Source organism: Gossypium hirsutum, chromosome A05 (genome assembly GCF_007990345.1).
Source record: "Gossypium hirsutum isolate 1008001.06 chromosome A05, Gossypium_hirsutum_v2.1, whole genome shotgun sequence".
Lineage (NCBI taxonomy): Eukaryota > Viridiplantae > Streptophyta > Magnoliopsida > Malvales > Malvaceae > Gossypium > Gossypium hirsutum.
Genome location: NC_053428.1, coordinates 27,903,167 through 27,919,850, shown reverse-complemented (window position 1 = coordinate 27,919,850; position 16,684 = coordinate 27,903,167). Strand labels below are relative to the sequence as shown.

At 33.7% G+C, this 16,684-nt stretch overlaps 2 protein-coding genes across 2 annotated transcripts; one reads left to right on the top strand and one right to left on the bottom strand.

The window, feature by feature from the left end:
* The first annotated feature begins 165 nt into the window (after nucleotides 1–165).
* LOC107957633 (protein phosphatase methylesterase 1) lies at nucleotides 166–13,657 on the top strand. Its single transcript, XM_016893182.2, has 13 exons — nucleotides 166–469; nucleotides 2,419–2,500; nucleotides 2,586–2,656; nucleotides 4,161–4,275; nucleotides 4,407–4,486; nucleotides 5,170–5,254; nucleotides 5,345–5,425; nucleotides 9,703–9,797; nucleotides 9,894–9,944; nucleotides 12,036–12,116; nucleotides 12,562–12,634; nucleotides 12,720–12,797; nucleotides 13,211–13,657. The coding sequence occupies exons 1-13, from the start codon at nucleotides 360–362 to the stop codon at nucleotides 13,277–13,279; spliced, it is 1,071 nt and encodes a 356-aa protein (XP_016748671.1). The 5' UTR covers nucleotides 166–359; the 3' UTR covers nucleotides 13,280–13,657.
* Nucleotides 13,658–14,242: 585 nt separating this feature from the next.
* Nucleotides 14,243–15,828, bottom strand: LOC107957634 (cytochrome c). Its single transcript, XM_016893183.2, has 3 exons — nucleotides 15,528–15,828; nucleotides 15,227–15,360; nucleotides 14,243–14,635 (listed from the first exon to the last, which is right to left on the bottom strand). The coding sequence occupies exons 1-3, from the start codon at nucleotides 15,637–15,639 to the stop codon at nucleotides 14,540–14,542; spliced, it is 342 nt and encodes a 113-aa protein (XP_016748672.1). The 5' UTR covers nucleotides 15,640–15,828; the 3' UTR covers nucleotides 14,243–14,539.
* Nucleotides 15,829–16,684: the final 856 nt, after the last annotated feature.

Below are 16,684 nucleotides of genomic sequence, written 5' to 3'. Positions count from 1 at the left end.
GAGGTTCAAACATACTTAAGCGCCTAAAATCCTTTAATTTAGTGATTCAATTATGGCTAGTTTAAGAAATGGACAAGATAATAGTTATTGTACCAAATTAAAAATCAACCATAAATACGTAGACGGATTGATTATTTATCCCTTAAATAGAAGTATAACAGGAAATATAACACTTGGAAAGCTGGACCGAATGCCTGACGGTTGTTTTCGAACTTTTGTTTGGGCTTTGCGTAGTTTTTCTTCTTTCTACTTTTAACGAGCTCTGGACAGTTCATCGCCATATTGCAATCGGAAATTGTTACTTACCTATAAAATTTAAAAAGAAGTTTGAAATTTGGTGAGAGAAATCATAACCAAAAATGGATTCATCGAAATTGGGTTCAGTCCCTGAAGAAGAGCAGCATCGTAAAGAGAGTAACAAGCCGGTTGTTTCTGCCTTTGCCTCGCTTCCCGATCGCCGTCCAACTAAGTGAGTTTTCGATTTCCCTCCTTTCGGATTTCTTTCTTATGTTGGTTCTTTTTACTCTCTCTTGCTTCCGCATTTCATTCGTTTTGAGAAACCTTGTTTTTCATCTTTTTCTCCCGATCATTTTCTTGCTTAATTTTACTTTATGTTTATCTATTATTTCATAATTTTTTTTAGGTTCTAATTTTTGAAGGAAACCTGAATATGTACAGGAAAATATAATAATGATAATAATAAAGAAAAGCACGGATCTTTCTGTTACTTTTTAAGGATGGTTTGAGAATTTAGATTTTAAACTTTGGATCTTACTTTGTTTTTAGAAAAGGTCTAAATTATGTAATAGAACGCATGTACATGTAATAACAGTCATGATTATTTTTTAAATTCATGGATTTATATCCATATCTATATCTATATCTATATCTATATCTATTTATCGGTGAATTTGGAATACTATAGATATTTTTTTGAATTTGAAAAATTCATGTCTTCATACCTTACAATTATATATTTATATTGAATCTCAACTAAATTGAACATAATATATGCATCTCACTTTTGCATTTATATTTCAAATGTAGCCTAAATTAGAACTTTCAGTTTCTCGTTACTATTGTATAAAAAAAAAAGTTTCTTGTTACCAAACATAGTGTAAAATTCTATCAAATGGAAAGTTATGGCATTTTAAAAACGTTAATGAGATAGTTATGATAAATTATGAAAAGTAGGAAATCAAGTGATTATTTTTCATTTACTTGAACAAAATTATAAGGAGTTAGTATTTACAAATATTTGTCCAAAACTAGGTAAGCACTTTATTTTGAAGCCCTACACTTAATAGGTAGTCATACCCAAACTTCACTTTTAAAATGTAGTCCTAAGCGCAATTTACAAATCACATTAGTGAATTATTTGCATGCAAGTCCATATTAACTTTGCATTTCTCTTGAAGTACCCATGTTTGACACTCGCATCTGATGCATATCCATAAATGCATATGGGGTTATGACCCTCCAAGCACTTAGAAAACTTTGAAAGCTGAGCACACACATGTATTTGTATGCGACACTTACATCGACTCTGAGCAACATAGGTGTAATAACTTTGCGTTAACATACTATAAAATCTTTTTTTTTCATGCAATGTTGTGCTATTTGTCATCATGTTTCCAAATCGTTAATTATATTGTGATATAAAAAAAGCACATAATTGCCTTTGAAAGGCCAAGAATGAGAGGAGGGGGGAGACATTGTTGATGATCTCTTTGTTCAACAACGTAATGGATGCGCTCATTTTTGATGCATGCCATTTCTTATTCGGTTATGTCTTTGTTAACTTTTTCCTACCTGTTTTTTCTTAGGTGAAGAAAAAAACATTTTCATTCATTTATTCATGATAGACATGTTTGGGGTTAAGTTATATATTGATGGATTTACTTTGCATCTACCTTTCTCCAACATCTAGTTGTGCTTTTGATTACTGCTACATGGTATTTATTGCTAATGAGTTCGGTTTCTTTAGTCGGAAATCTTACTGAATGCAATACTTTCTCATTTTATTGAAATTTTGGATGGAACGAGGAGTGCTTCTCCAATTGGGTGTGTCAAGTTCTAGAAAAAGCAGATTCAAAGCAAGAGATCTTCCCTTCTATGTGTTCCCCTACCCTCCGATTCCTCTTCCGAATGCTTCTCATCTGAATTTTATATGTGAGACTGTCCTGAACAAAATAGATAACACATTTATATAAGTAAGAACCAGAACATTGACATTCAATATTCCCTTAATCATTATCCTTTCTCTGTGGTCTTCTAGATGGCACTCATATTCTCTTCTTAATTTGAGTTGGGAGAGACGAACTATTTTTGCTAGATTTTGTTCTGAACTTTTTGTTTGAATTTATGTTTTCTATGTTATTTTTATGCTTTATATTTTTTTAATAATCATTTTTGTAGGAGTTCTGAGAAATACTCACCTTTAGATTGGTCCGGCTTTTTTGATCGAGAGGAAGATGTCTGCATACCAGACTCAAATGATGTTAGTGTTATTTGTTTTGGCAGTTCCATGGAAAAATTTTCCATTTTCAATACCTATTTACTTCTAATATGCTTTATCATTTTAGGTCTTTCATTTATATATGGCAGGAACAGAAGGACCAGTTGTTTTTTGTCTACATGGAGGTGGCTACTCTGGGTATGTTTGATCTTGATGATATATTTTCATTTGTTACTTGTTTCCAATTCATGAAGTTTGATCTTGAAAGTTGTAGAAAGATGTGTTTGGATTAGACATATGAAATTAAAGTAGAGGTACCATATTAGACATTTTTCTAAAGAGTTAACAACTAGAGTGATTAACATATGAAATTAAAGTAGAGGTACCATATTACATTTCTCTTAGTTAAAGTATAAATGGTTTTTGATTTCTTTCAATATAAAAATGAATTTTCCTTTGTTATGTACTTTGGCCAGTATTGTTGCTTTTGCTATATGCTTCTTACTTCGAAAAAAGTTGAAATCAAGTGTTGGAAAAGAAAATCATTATCTATGAAGCACTGACACTGGAAACCCCCTCATTCTAGTGTTGCACCAGTGTTCGACATGGACTGGCTGTTGGCGAGTTGGGATATGTACAGGACATGCCCAAAAAAAATATAAATCAAATTGGACACAATGAACACTGGTTTTTTGTAGAGATCTTCCGTCAGAATCTTAGTACTCGCACTTGTAACCCCCCCCCCCAAAAAAAAAAAAAAGATCCTTTTCAAGAATTCCTAATGTCAAGTGACCAAACTTTACTAAAGAAGAATAAGAGAACTAATAAAACTCTAAATCTTGTTCATGAACTCAAATACTTACATTTGAATTCACAAAATAAACCCTAAATCTTGTAAATAAGATGAATATTCTGTATTATGTTTTGTGCTATAATATCATCAAACTATTACTTTGAATGATAAATTTGGTTTCTAATTTCATTTTTGGCATTCCATTTCCTTGTGTTGAAAGGACAACAAATTTGTCTCAATGAATCAGATTCCTAAGCAACCCTCTTCGTTCTTTCAGTTTGTGTAGCTACTGCTATTTGTTTTCCATTGGGAAATTGAGGAATAAATGATAAATAAACTGCATAGATTATATGAAATCTCAGTCATAATGTTATTTTGGCCTGGAAATTACATAGAATAGCAGCCCTCCCCCCTTTCTTTAGATGTTTGGTCAAGATTCCATATTGGTTTTCATTTTTACTATTAAAGATCCTTTTATTTTTCCTAGGGTACATTTCTAACTAGTTAACTTTTAAATATGTTAAAGAGTTCACCAATTCCATGCTAGTTCACATTGTCTTCGTGTGGAAGTTAGTTTAACTTTCACCACACTCTTCTGCCATTTTCCTGAAGAAATATAAATGCAATACTGCTTTGAGGAAATACCCTAGCAGATATTATAGTTAATTCATGTTAGAGACTAACTTCACAGAAGATAGTTTGAATTATCTTTATGCTTCATTGAATTCTGCTTCTTATCATAAATCATTAACTAGTCCAGAGTATACTTTTCCTTTAGTGGTTCTCTCCCTTGAAATTCAATCTAAAAATACTTTCTATTTATGTAGGTTTAAGATATCAATATTTGATTTATGCTTTTTCTGTGAGTGAATTTCTGATAAATGCGAGTTGTCTAACTTGCTATGGTAGGCTCTCATTTGCTCTCTCAGCTAGTAAAATTAAAGAGAAAGCTAGAGTGGTTGCCATGGACCTTAGAGGGCATGGAAAGTCATCCACAGAAAATGATCTTGATCTATCTATTGAGGTACACAATTATGCATGGTGAATAGAAATAAATGGTTTTTTCCCTGCAGACTATTGTTTTAATGGTTTGGTCATGAATTTTGACATTCTACTGTTGCAATAATCGAACTAAAGGGTATCTTATTCATGCAGACTATGTGCAATGATGTTTTTGCTGTTTTGAAGGCTTTGTATGGAGATTCTCCACCTGCAATTGTGCTTGCTGGCCACAGGTTTTGCTCTTCTGTTGTTTTAGTTTTGATCTAAAGCTTTTTGTATATAACTGTATGAAATTCTTTTTCTAGAGGAGAAGCAGGTACTAAGAAAAGTGCTCAGTGACCAAGTGCACCAGTCAAGGAAACTTGCCAAAGTGCAAGTTGACTGGGCTTTTTTTCTTCATCCCTCTCTTTTATGCTTGTACACGCACAATCTACATATGTGCATGTTTATGACCCTGATGATGGCTGCAATAGTGGTTCTATGTGAACGTAATACATGCATACGCAATTTCTTTCCTTCTGCAATTATATGCATTATTAGCACTTATAAAAATTTCTTTTCTCTTTTGACAACCTTAAAATTTGGAGTCATGGGATTCAAAGAATGAAGAAGTTTCAGATTTTTTTCTTGGAAAACATTACTTTTTGTCAATCAATTTGGAAAACTGAATAATCTAAGTTGCTGGTATAACTTTTGTACTTTGAGCAAAGAGTAATTATGTTGGTGATGCACTCTCTTCTCAAATGGCATATTTCCATAAAATGGTATTGGTCTTTTGGTGATTCTGTTCACATTGTCAAAATAGAAAAGTGGGCTGTGTGTCACTTTCATATGTTGCTTGTAAAGAATGAAATGGAAAAGAGACATGCTGAGTGATTCAATTTCTCATTGGTCACCTTATGTCCTTGCTATGCAGCATGGGAGGCTCAGTTGCTGTACACATTGCTGCAAAGAAAACATTGCGTAGTTTAGCTGGTTTGGTGGTTGTGGATGTTGTAGAGGTTGGTCCCTTGAAAAGCTGCTTGAAATTATCTTTTAATTGTTTGATTGCTAGCAAAGCTATGTATTGAAACCAATCATATTCACTTCAGGGAACAGCGATGGCATCATTAGTTCACATGCAGAAAATCCTCTCTGGCAGGATGCAGCATTTTTCAAGTATTGAGAAAGCGGTAAAAGGCATTTTCTTATCTTATGAATGCTATTTTTTAAATTTGTGTGTAAATAATTTCTCCTTGATGTGATTAAATGCACTGTTTTTCAAGCTTATGTATTTTAATTGGTGTATTTTCTAGGGCATTAACCTTAATAATTAAAGTCAAGTGGATATATGTTTGTAAGGTAGCTATGAGCACATTAAATTTAACTATAAACTACTATTTAATGATAAGTATTGTAGTTCTTGAAGTTATAGTTTTGTTGGTAAGAATGAACAAGGAACCAAGTAAGGATCCATCAAGACAGACAAGGGTCTGACAAGCAATTGAAAGTACTGAGCAGTTAGATTCCTGAATTCGATGCTGGAACTATGATGGGAGGCTATGACCTGGTTGAGTATCCGTTACAGATGGGAAGAATCAAGGCAAGAATCAAGGGTGCAATCAAGATCTCACAAATTAATGCAGCAATATAAAATATATTAGTTAATTATTCTATAAGATATTCTAGTGTTATTCATGTCTTTTAGTCAAATCCTAGAATAAACGGATTAGAATCCCTATCATCCTTATTATTATGATTATGATCATGTATTACCTAAATTAGTTAGCCTAGCCTTGTTATTTAAACAACAAAATGGAATGAAAGAGCAGGCAGAAAGTTATTCAACTTTTAGATAGGCAGCTATCTCTCTTTGAGCTCCAAGGTTCGTAGCCCCCTTTGAAGAGCTCCCCTCTTTCTTTTAACAATTCTCTAACCATAGGTTGTCATAGAAATCGAAGCAAAATCATCTTTTGACTAGATTCCTATCTAAGGCTTGCAATAACTTGGCATCAAAGCTAGGATTCATGGGAGATTCAAGCAACTAAGATGAACCAAATAATGGAGATGATGAAGCACATGTTTGAGGAACTAGTGCCAAGCATCAGGTATCATTTGTTGCCTTGACCTCTCGAATTGATATTTTGCCCCAAAATCAAGAAAGGCTAACAGGCCAAAGGCATGAGCCAGAAAACAACAGCAACGTGCCACCACCTGCATGGCTAGTATCTACATTAGAGGGATGACCAGACGACAAATTTGTTCCTTGATACGCAAAGTGTGGTTTCTCTTCGTATAGTGGAAAGAAAGACCTGCTAGGATGGCTAAACAAATGTGATCAGTTTTTTTGCAGCTAGTGGACAACTGCAGAAGATAAGGTTGAACTTGCTTCATTCTGCATGACTAGAGATGCCTAACTTCAGTTTTTCTAATTTATCCTGGGAAAACCAAGATTTATCTTGGGAACATTTCAAGGAATTGTGCCATCTTTGTTTTAGACCACCAACATGAAACAATCGCCTTGGAGAACTCATCACACTTTGGCAGACAGGGATGATAGAAGAATACATGAGCAGATTTTAGAGTTTGCTTGCACTAACTACCACTCTGCATGCTGGCCCGCATGGATATTTTCATAGCACAACTGTTTGAATTTATTCACCTTGATGTGGAATTCGTCACCCTATAGATTTGGTGTGTAGCTGAGAGCCTTGCTAGAGCATTTGAAAGAAAGCTTCAGTCTATTGAAGGGACACTCCACATTTACAGCAAGGCAACTTCAAGATAGACTCAGAATATTGCAAGAATCCAGAAAGGAACACTGCAAAATAGCAGTAGGAGAGCAAGCATAAGCACCAACCATCACCAAAGCTTGAACTGGGCTGAAATGATAGGAAGCAGGGCCGAGGGATTGTGCTATAATTGCGATGAGACATACAGTAGTGGCTACAAATGTAAATTCCTCTTTTGGTTGGAAAAGGCAGATATGGGGTAGAATGAGGATGTGAATGGTGCTGTCACCGCCCTTGAGCCTTAAGTCTCTCTACATGCAATTCAAGCTTGAGGGCGAGCTTTATGATAGAAACAATCAATGGAATCTAGGCAAGATTCAAGGATGCAATCAAGATCTCACAAATTAAGGCAAAATAATATCAGTTAATTATTCTATAGAATATTCTAGTCTTATTTATGTCTTTTAGTCAAGTCCTATAATAAGGGGATTAGAATCCTTATTATCATGTACTACCTAAATTAGTCAGCCTAGCCGTGTTATTTAAACAGCAACCTGGAATGAAAGAGCAAGTAAAAAATTATACAGACTTTGAGATAGACATCTCTTTCTCCCTTTGAGCTCCAAGGTTAGTAGCTCCCTTTGAAGAGCTCCACTCTTTCTTTTTACAATTCTCTCACCATAGGTTCTCATAGAAAACCCAAGCAAAATAGTCCCCTGACTAGATCCCTATCTAAGGCTTGCAACAGTATTGCCTGGGCTTGCGGCTCTTTCCCACCCTGCCTGCCAAGTGTACCAGACCAATTTATCATTCTCTCTTTAATTAGCATCTGTTAGAAGGAACATCTAGGAATTTTAGCCTCATAAGCTTGATATTTTCCCTTAATATTTTCTGTATCATAATCATACATTGCACTGAACCTCCTTTCAAACTTGTGCCCTTTTCTTCTGTCTGTTATTATGTGATCTGGTTCAAAGGTAGTCTCTTGATACTTGGAACTAAGATAAAACTATACATGGTTCGAATCTAAGGGTAGTTGCTATTTGGCTGTCTTAATTAAAATTCTGTTTGTGGTATTTATTCTTTATATCTAAAATTCTGATTTTGGATATAAGAAAATGAAAACTCCAAATATTTTAATTGATATAATAGCTACTTCCAGCCAGTTTATATGTGCAATCTCTGTAGACAATTCAAATCAGAATAACAATTTTACATATTTAAAGTTTTAGCCTTGCTTTTATGAAAATATTAATTATTAGTGGAAGAGTTACATAGCTTCTTGATTGCTTTTGTAGAAATTTGATTGTATTTCTTGTGTTTACTTGAAATAACAGTGTTGAAGTTCATAATTGACTAATTAAAAGTGATTCTTTAATTACACATTTAGAACTTCTTAATACAATTCTTGCATAAAATCATGAATGTGGACTACTGTAAGGGTCCTAGAATGGTTCCACCATCTCCAATCACATACCGTATTAAGATTTTTTTGGGAATCTACAAGCTATATATTGACTCATAAAAGATTAAAGGACTTTGATTAGGAATATTTATCTGTATTTATTAACGTCAAATTCTACTATTAGTCCTTGTTTTATGTGTAAGTTGCGTACTTAGTCCTTATACTTTAATTTGGTCATTTTAGTCCCTATACTTTTTGAATTTTGAAAATTCAGTTCTGAGTCAAACTATTAGTCCTGTACTTTAATTTAATCTTTGTTTTCCAATTTGATTATTTTAGTCTCTATACTTTTTTATTTTTAAAAGTTGTCTTGACTCAACTGGTAGCCATTAAATCCATTAATTAAAATCCATTAACTAAAATAACATGCCCTTTTGTGAGTGTTATGTGAAAATAGCAAGTTTGCATGACATTACGCGTGCACTAATGTTTGCTGTATAAGATTTTGGAAATGACAGAATTTAACTTAATCAGCTGCCATTGGAGGCAAGAGTTAGGACTGAAGTTTCAAAGTTCATTAAATACAGGGATTAAAAATGACCAAATTGAAGTACAGGGACTAAATCCACAACTTACACATAGTACGAGTACTAGTAGTAGAATTTGACCTATTTATTTATTACAAATGCAATATCACTTTGGAGACTGTCCACTTGAGTGATTTACAATAATGTTGTTGCACTAGACTGCTCCAAAACTTCTCAACTCCAATAGTATGCTTTGGATATAATATAACTGTACAAGAAAGTCGAGCAATTAGTGAACAGTGTTTGAGAAATTATTGGAATCATGTCTCAAGGGGCTGACTTGAGTAATGGTCTGCTTGTGCTTATAAAGGTGACTCAGCAGATAACAACTGCTAGCTTGCTGAACTACTGCACAATTATATGAGAAGAAAATATGAAAATGAATAGAATTAAGCAACGAGAAATATAGGCTTAAGCTCTCAAAAAGGTTTAAGTTTTAACCACTGTTAGTTTTGAGTGCTAGGAGAAACAGCCCAGCAAGTCGTATATCTGGATCTGCCACAGGAGAAATTTCTGATTCTTATAGTAGACTGGGACACTGGGCACAAATAAAGGAGTGAAGTTACTTAACTTTACCAGAAAAAGGGAAACCCTTTAGACCAAACTATTTTTTACTTCAGAAGCCTGGTATTGAGGATACATAGAAAATGCCCTACTTGTTAATTGAGCATAAACTTAGTTGAGTTGTATTTTCATTGAGCAAGCTTGGTGAGATTATTGTTGTAACAGCAAATTAACATGTGCAGATTGAATGGAGTGTTAGAGGAGGTTCTTTAAGAAATATTGACTCTGCTCGCGTATCCATTCCTACCACTTTAAAGTACGATGATTCAAAGAATTGGTAAGCATTTCTATCATATTAAATTACTACTAACCATATACTGTTATTGTGTACGTTTCCAAGTCCAACAGAAATAATTTTATCCTTTTCCCGCAGTTATGTCTACAGAGCACGGTTGGAAGAAACTGAACAATACTGGAGAGGCTGGTGAGTAAAGTTTTGTTGTTCATTTATTTAGGTTGTGTAATACTGATGAGGTCTAATCCTTATTGTGGATATTTGAACTGAAACATCAGTTCTCATTAAGGCTTTCCTAGGTCGGAAGGATGGGAAGGGGTGAGGATACAGAACTCGTTAATCTGATGGTTAAAATGCCTAACACTAGATTAACAAACATTCCATCATTTTTACAAAGCAAACTAAATGCCATAGCTACAAATTGGTGCTTCATGTGCCTGCTTGGGTACAACTTTTGTGGTTGATGAGTCTGAATACTGCATCCAAGAATGCGATTTTGCCAGGTTTTTTGTTCGATATTTATATTAACCCATGATTTTAGGAGTTTTCAGATTACGTATGTATATATTTTGTTGAAGCTGCTTCAGGTGAGTCAAAATCATGCTTGTGGTTAAAGCATGCAAATAGCTTGTAGATTTTTCCTTTCTTTTGCTCTGGGGTTGTCGTAGAGCATAAACTGTCTTGTTTATCATACAAATATTCTGGACTTCTTATGGGTTGCCACCACATATTGTGTGCCTGAAAACCGATTCTTTTCATGTTCATGTAATTAATGTCCTGTTTGTTTTCCAGTGGTGAAGAGTTGAAGTTTGGTCTTTTTTTTCTTTATTCTTTTTCTAATATGGCTTAGTCTGAGGACATTTTGGAAGCTTACACAATGGGAATGTCAGTTAAAAAGTCTCTATCCTATTATTTTACTTAATTCTAACCTTGATCTGTCAAAATCTAAACCTTTTCCCATGATAACTTGCTCACAACAACTTAGTTCTGGACCATTTCTTGTTCTGTTCTATAATGAGACTAATTTTAAATTTGGCTGACTACCATTGGTAATACTTTTGCTTGTCAAGAAAACAGTTCACGGTTGGGTGGGTTGTGTCTAGGTTCTTCTTGTGTGGTTCATTTCATGTTTTGTACTTTTTTGATCATTTGAGGTTTTATATTTGTTTTCATCTTTTGTGTTATGCCTCAGTAATTTCTTTTGTCAAAGGTCTGATGGGTAAGCTGGGCATATGGGATTTGAATCAAAATTTGCCATTTTTATTCTGCAGTGAGATAGTACTGTCTAGGCTTGGATTCATATAAACTCAGATCCCAGCTTTTTCTGCTAATTAGGGTACTGGGTAGGTTGGAGTTGATTTAGTTGAGATCTTTTTCCACTTTAATGATGGAGTGTAAATACGTTGGCAGTGGCTCCAAAGACCAATATAGTGAATTGTGGTTTGGGAATTCCTGCTGTTGAAATTGAAGGCCAAAGACTTCTTGTAACTTGTAAATAGGGTTTTTACAGGTTTTTCTGTTGTGCTTCAATGTTACAAGAATATGAACTCATAAGAATATAGAAAAAAAAACCATGGATAGTAATATAATTGGCTCCCTGCCTGGACATTAATGTGAAAAAGCCTCCCTTAATCACTTACGTAAGGACACCCTTTTTGAATTTGTCGCGTAAAGAAAGTTAACATCATACGCTACCAACTGCACAGATGAATCTTCGTTAAGGTGTGTTGGATAACTATGTCAATGCAAGTTAAGAGGTCCTTGGTAATTTTTTCTGTGCATTTTGTTTTTCTGGTTTTTGCTCTGGTAATGTCTGAACTTTACTATAAAGCTCCTTTCAATTTTTTTTTAAAAAAAAAATATTTAGGGGCAACATTGTGCTCTCAAAATAGGTGGGAGTGTGCGGGAGTGTACGTGTTTATAAATATATTTATACACGTATAACTAACGTAGCAGCATATTAAAGTAGAGCATATATATTAATTATTAGTATCATGTCTAGAAAGTTCCAATGTGTAGTAGTGTTCCATCTTTCTAAAAGGTGAGGAAAGGGAAAAAAGAGGGAAAGGAAAGGGAGAGAAAATCCTGACTGCAATGTACAGTGATCTTATTGTACTTGTAATGTTAAGTTGGCTGGATCAGTTGTATGAAACTGAAAGCTTCTCAAGGTTCATCAGGATTATTACAGAATAGTGAAAGGATGCTAAATTCTTTCATCTGAAGACAGAGAGCTCATGCTGTTTCTAGTTTTCATTTTTAACTTCTCCAGCTGTCTTGCAGGTATGAAGGCCTTTCAGAAAAATTTCTATCTTCTCCTGTTCCAAAGCTCTTACTTTTAGCTGGCACTGATAGACTGGACAGGTAGCCTCATTGGATTTTTATTACTCCGTCTATTTAATTTTAGATACCTTTCGTTTTTTCTGCTTCAGGGTTTTTGTCACCATAGATAGACAAGTACCTTTAGTGATTTTTACTATTATATCATTTTCGATATTTGAGGTACAATAGTTTATGTTGGTCCAATTCTTCATTTTTCATGATACATTTATGTCCAAGTCACATCAATGGACATGGATTTCAAGGTTTGGTCCTCCAAATATACTATAAGTTAAAAAATAAGTTGAACATTACTTACCCTTGACTCATAGTTGTCTGATATTATTCTTGAAAGATGTTCAATAGAAGTTTTTCTAATTCTTTGGCATGTGGTGCAAACGTAACAAATGATAGATTCTTAAGGATATAGCATATTCTTTACTCTTGGTTAATAATTTGTTAACTTTTTTGCATTATTTTTGGGTAACAGAGCGCTCACAATAGGTCAAATGCAAGGCAAGTTTCAAATGGTGGTTGTTAGACATACAGGGCATGCTATACAGGTTCACATCAATTATATTTCCTCGGATGTTCTTTTTGGCATATTTATTTATCTTTAATTGAAACTTCTAAATGTTAAATTTGTAGGAGGATGTACCCGATGAATTTGCTATCTTGATAATCAATTTTATATCTCGTAACCGCATTGGGCCTCATGGAGTTGAGGTTTGTATCTTGTTTCCGAATAAATTGTTTGGGAGAAGGTTCCCTAATTGTACTCCACTGTCGTTTAATTATTTAAAGTTATTAATTGATTTGGACAGCAAAGTATTAACATCATGATTCACAAATTCTTTGATTAGTTCAAAAAGAAAAAGTAACGTGGAATTTCAGATTCTTTGTTTTTCTATGAAGATGACTTCCATATATTTCAGTCTCTCCTAATATAAAATTGAATACTGACAACCTATACATTGTTATTTGTTGTTTGATACGTTCAGCTGTCAAATACTGATGACATATCTTTGGGGCTGTATTCAAGATTGACAGTTTTGTTCTTTTTATTTCTCTAATAATACTGTAGTTGATTTTGATTATCGTTACTTATAGCTCAGTTATGTGTATATGTTGTTCCGCAGATCCCAGGACTTGCTCGGCCGAAGCCAGCACAAGCCCAAGGCCAATCACCCGCACAAACAAAATCATGAAACAGTCGCAATGATGAACATTATTAGCTGCTGAAAAACTTCGTTCTATGGTCTTGGCTAGCTTTAAACTCGTGCATTTACTTGCATTGCATGGGCCTATTTTAAAGCTAGAGTAGCGGAAAAGGAAAAAGTGGAGTTTATCATGTTTTGATAATAATGGGTATTAATATTATGTGATAACCAAAAACACCTAATCAAGTGAGATTTCTGCTATATATAAAATATTCTATGTATATGTTATCTTGTTGCGGAGAATTGAGTATTCCATTTCCTTCCCCTTATTTTATGTGGTATAAATGACTCACGATGTTCGGTTGGGGATTCTCAGTGACACATTGGGCAAAATGAGTTATTTATTCAGTAACTTCAGCTTTTCTACCTATATTCTTATCATGTTTTTACAAATTTCTTCTAGTATTAACATCATCCCAAGAGGGAATTCAGCTAAAGAAGCACAACAGAGATTTGGATTCCGAATATCCCAACTATTCTATTCCATGTTTTGGATATGGTTTTGAAACGAATGGTCCAAAATGCAATCCTACGCTGTTGGTAATTGCCTGACACCATTGAGAGAGTTATACTATAAATATGAATTTATTCATAAATATACCAAATGAAAAATCCAAAACCATCGCTTCCACACTCCTCTCACCCCCAAAAAGTGCCGTTCCCCTCATTTTTTTCTCAAATATTTGGGACATATAAGAAATGTGGTAATTTAACCAGATGCGAAAGTGAAATTAGATCAAACCCCAAAAGAAAAGAACACTCCCCAAACACTTATTTCTCTAATTATATTATTTTGTAAGTCTTACTTGAAAAGCAATTCAAAAGGCAACGAACTCCTTAAATCAGGCAGGATAACCCATACATACAACACGTACCAGCCCCCCATATCCCTGTTTTTATTCCAACATTCCAGCCAACCAAACACAAAATTAAAAGCCTGCAATAACAGCCTGAACAAACAATTATCCTTCTCATGCTTGTAATATACCAGAAATTCATCAAATACAGCGACTATCTAATTGAATAAGCCTTACAATAGCCAGCAATGGCAACCTCTAGTCAAAGAAAGAATAGTTACGGATATGAATGCTCATTGTGCAAATTAACAAGCATGGCTGACCTACACCAACAAGGTCTAATTTTATTCTTTTATTATATCCTGTTGCTTTGAAACAGAGAAACAATCTCCAATGACTGCAAAATGGAATGGAATACGTAAAACTGAAATTATTACTGTTTCCAGCCCAATTAGGATGCCGTAGACTCCTTCAAATATGCAATGAGGTCAGCTCGATCTTGTGGTTTCTTCAATCCGGGGAATACCATTTTCGTTCCAGGAATGTACTGCACATAAATCAACCAAATATTTTCAATTCCAGTAAAAATGAAGAAGTAATTCAACAACACAGCACCCAAACCTGAAATCACTAAACAAACAGAATAGCTTTGAATAAACTTCTATATCAATTCATAAAGGAAACGATGGACTTGTTGATAAGTAACACCATCAATGACAATGAAAGACAGTCCACAACAGCACACGTCCTCAGCAACAACACAATCAATTCAAACTATGCAAATATTTCACTCAAATCCCCCATCCACCCACAAATAATGGGAGAAGTCCAGTTTTCCCAGAGATTCTATATTCCATACCAGGAAAGCACAAGGCTCATACGAACCAAAATCAAATCCCAGATGATAGACAGGTATAGCCAAAAAATGGAATTGGCATTTACACGCCACAAAGATCAAAGAGCAAAGAGTGACAAGCACATACTTGATAAGCAAAGAATATCAGCAATGCATGCATATTTATTTACCTATATACAAAAGTGGGCAGCACGCATCTATTCTTGAGGAAATTGAGATATATAATTATGGAAAGAAACAAAGGAAAAAAAAGGGGCTTTAAAGAATGAGTAAAGAAAGTACCTTCTTAGGGTTGAGCAGATAATCATACAAAGTTTTTTCCTCCCAAATCACAGCCATGTTCTTGTTAGCAGCGGAATATGAGTACCCTGGAGTTGTACCCGACTGCCTCCCAAACAGACCATTAAGGTTGGGTCCTGACAAACCAAATCCCAATATTGATAGCAATGGCACCCATTAATTATAATATGATGTTGAATCAACTCAAAAGCTCGATACTTAGGATTTCAAAAACAATTGAAATGCTTCAAGTCAAGCAAAAGGTATTTAAATGTATGAGAATTGTGAAAGAAAAGAGGGGTACCTTGCTTATGACCGGCACCTTTGTCAACGGTGTGGCACTGGGCACACTTGGTCTTGAAAATCTTCTCCCCGGCTTTTGCATTACCAGGCGGGGCTTGCTCGAACGACGCCATGTTTGCTAGCTTAGGGTTGTTCAACTTGTGTTTTTCTTTTTATTTGAACGAAAGAAGATATGAGAGAGAAGACAAAAGAGAATAAGAAGCAGACGAGAACTTTTGAGAGGTTTCAGTGAATATTCCAGAGATTGAGGGAATCGAGAAGCGTGGCTTGCTTATGCCTCACGTATTAGATTTGCTATTACGCCCATTTCTCTCAATTTTTTTAAATATTTTATATTCTTTGGTACAAATTTTAATATTCTATATAATATTTTTGGGTAAAACTGCATAATCAGTCACTAAATTTTGATTAAAATTATATTTTTGTCACTTAACTTCTAAAAGTTAAGTAACAGTTACTAATGTTATAATCATTCTTCCATCAACTTTTGCTACCCCTTAATAAAATGGTGGTTAACTTAAATGATTAATAATTGATTACCTCATTAACTATAATTAAAATATTATTTTAATACTTATAATTTTTTTAACAATAATTCTATAAAAAATCTAAAATTTTTAAAAAATTTCCTAATTTATTTTTAAAATTATAAAAATAAAATTTGAAATTATAATTATGCGAATAACTTTAAAAAAAAATCGTAAAATTCTGAAGAGGAATTATTGTTAGTATTTTTTTCATTTTTTTCTCAAAGAGGTTTACTATAGGGTTAACTTATATTTAAACCCTTCAACTTGGTAAATTGTATTTAATTAATACATAAAATCTTTTTTGGATTTAATTGGTAATTAAAAGTTAGTAACAATTAACCAAGTTATAATGTTAAAATTTTGTATTAACAACCAATAAAATGGCCCCATGTGTTTTTAAAAGTACAAAAGATTTTATATTAACTTTTAGAATTTCTAAAAATAATATTAAAAAACTTCTTCTTCTTTTTATGTCCATAATAAATACTGAATAAAATAAAATAAAAAGTTTTTTTTTTGAAATTATATAAAAATATGATATATTTTTATTTCATGTGCATAAAAAACCTTAGACAAATAGATGTCTAAATTGATATAATTTTAAATGTCCATTTATCTAAGTTTCATT

Bases quoted from the DNA above. Each gene is read 5' to 3' on its own strand.
- LOC107957633 (XM_016893182.2), top strand. From the start codon at position 360: ATGGATTCATCGAAATTGGGTTCAGTCCCTGAAGAAGAGCAGCATCGT. The intron at 4,487-5,169 runs GTTTTGCTCTTC...CTTGCTATGCAG, and splicing joins ATTGTGCTTGCTGGCCACAG to CATGGGAGGCTCAGTTGCTG. The intron at 9,798-9,893 runs GTAAGCATTTCT...CTTTTCCCGCAG, and splicing joins TACGATGATTCAAAGAATTG to TTATGTCTACAGAGCACGGT.
- LOC107957634 (XM_016893183.2), bottom strand. From the start codon at position 15,639: ATGGCGTCGTTCGAGCAAGCCCCGCCTGGTAATGCAAAAGCCGGGGAG. The intron at 15,361-15,527 runs GTACCCCTCTTT...TTGGTTTGTCAG, and splicing joins AGGTGCCGGTCATAAGCAAG to GACCCAACCTTAATGGTCTG. The intron at 14,636-15,226 runs GTACTTTCTTTA...ATTTATGTGCAG, and splicing joins ATCTGCTCAACCCTAAGAAG to TACATTCCTGGAACGAAAAT.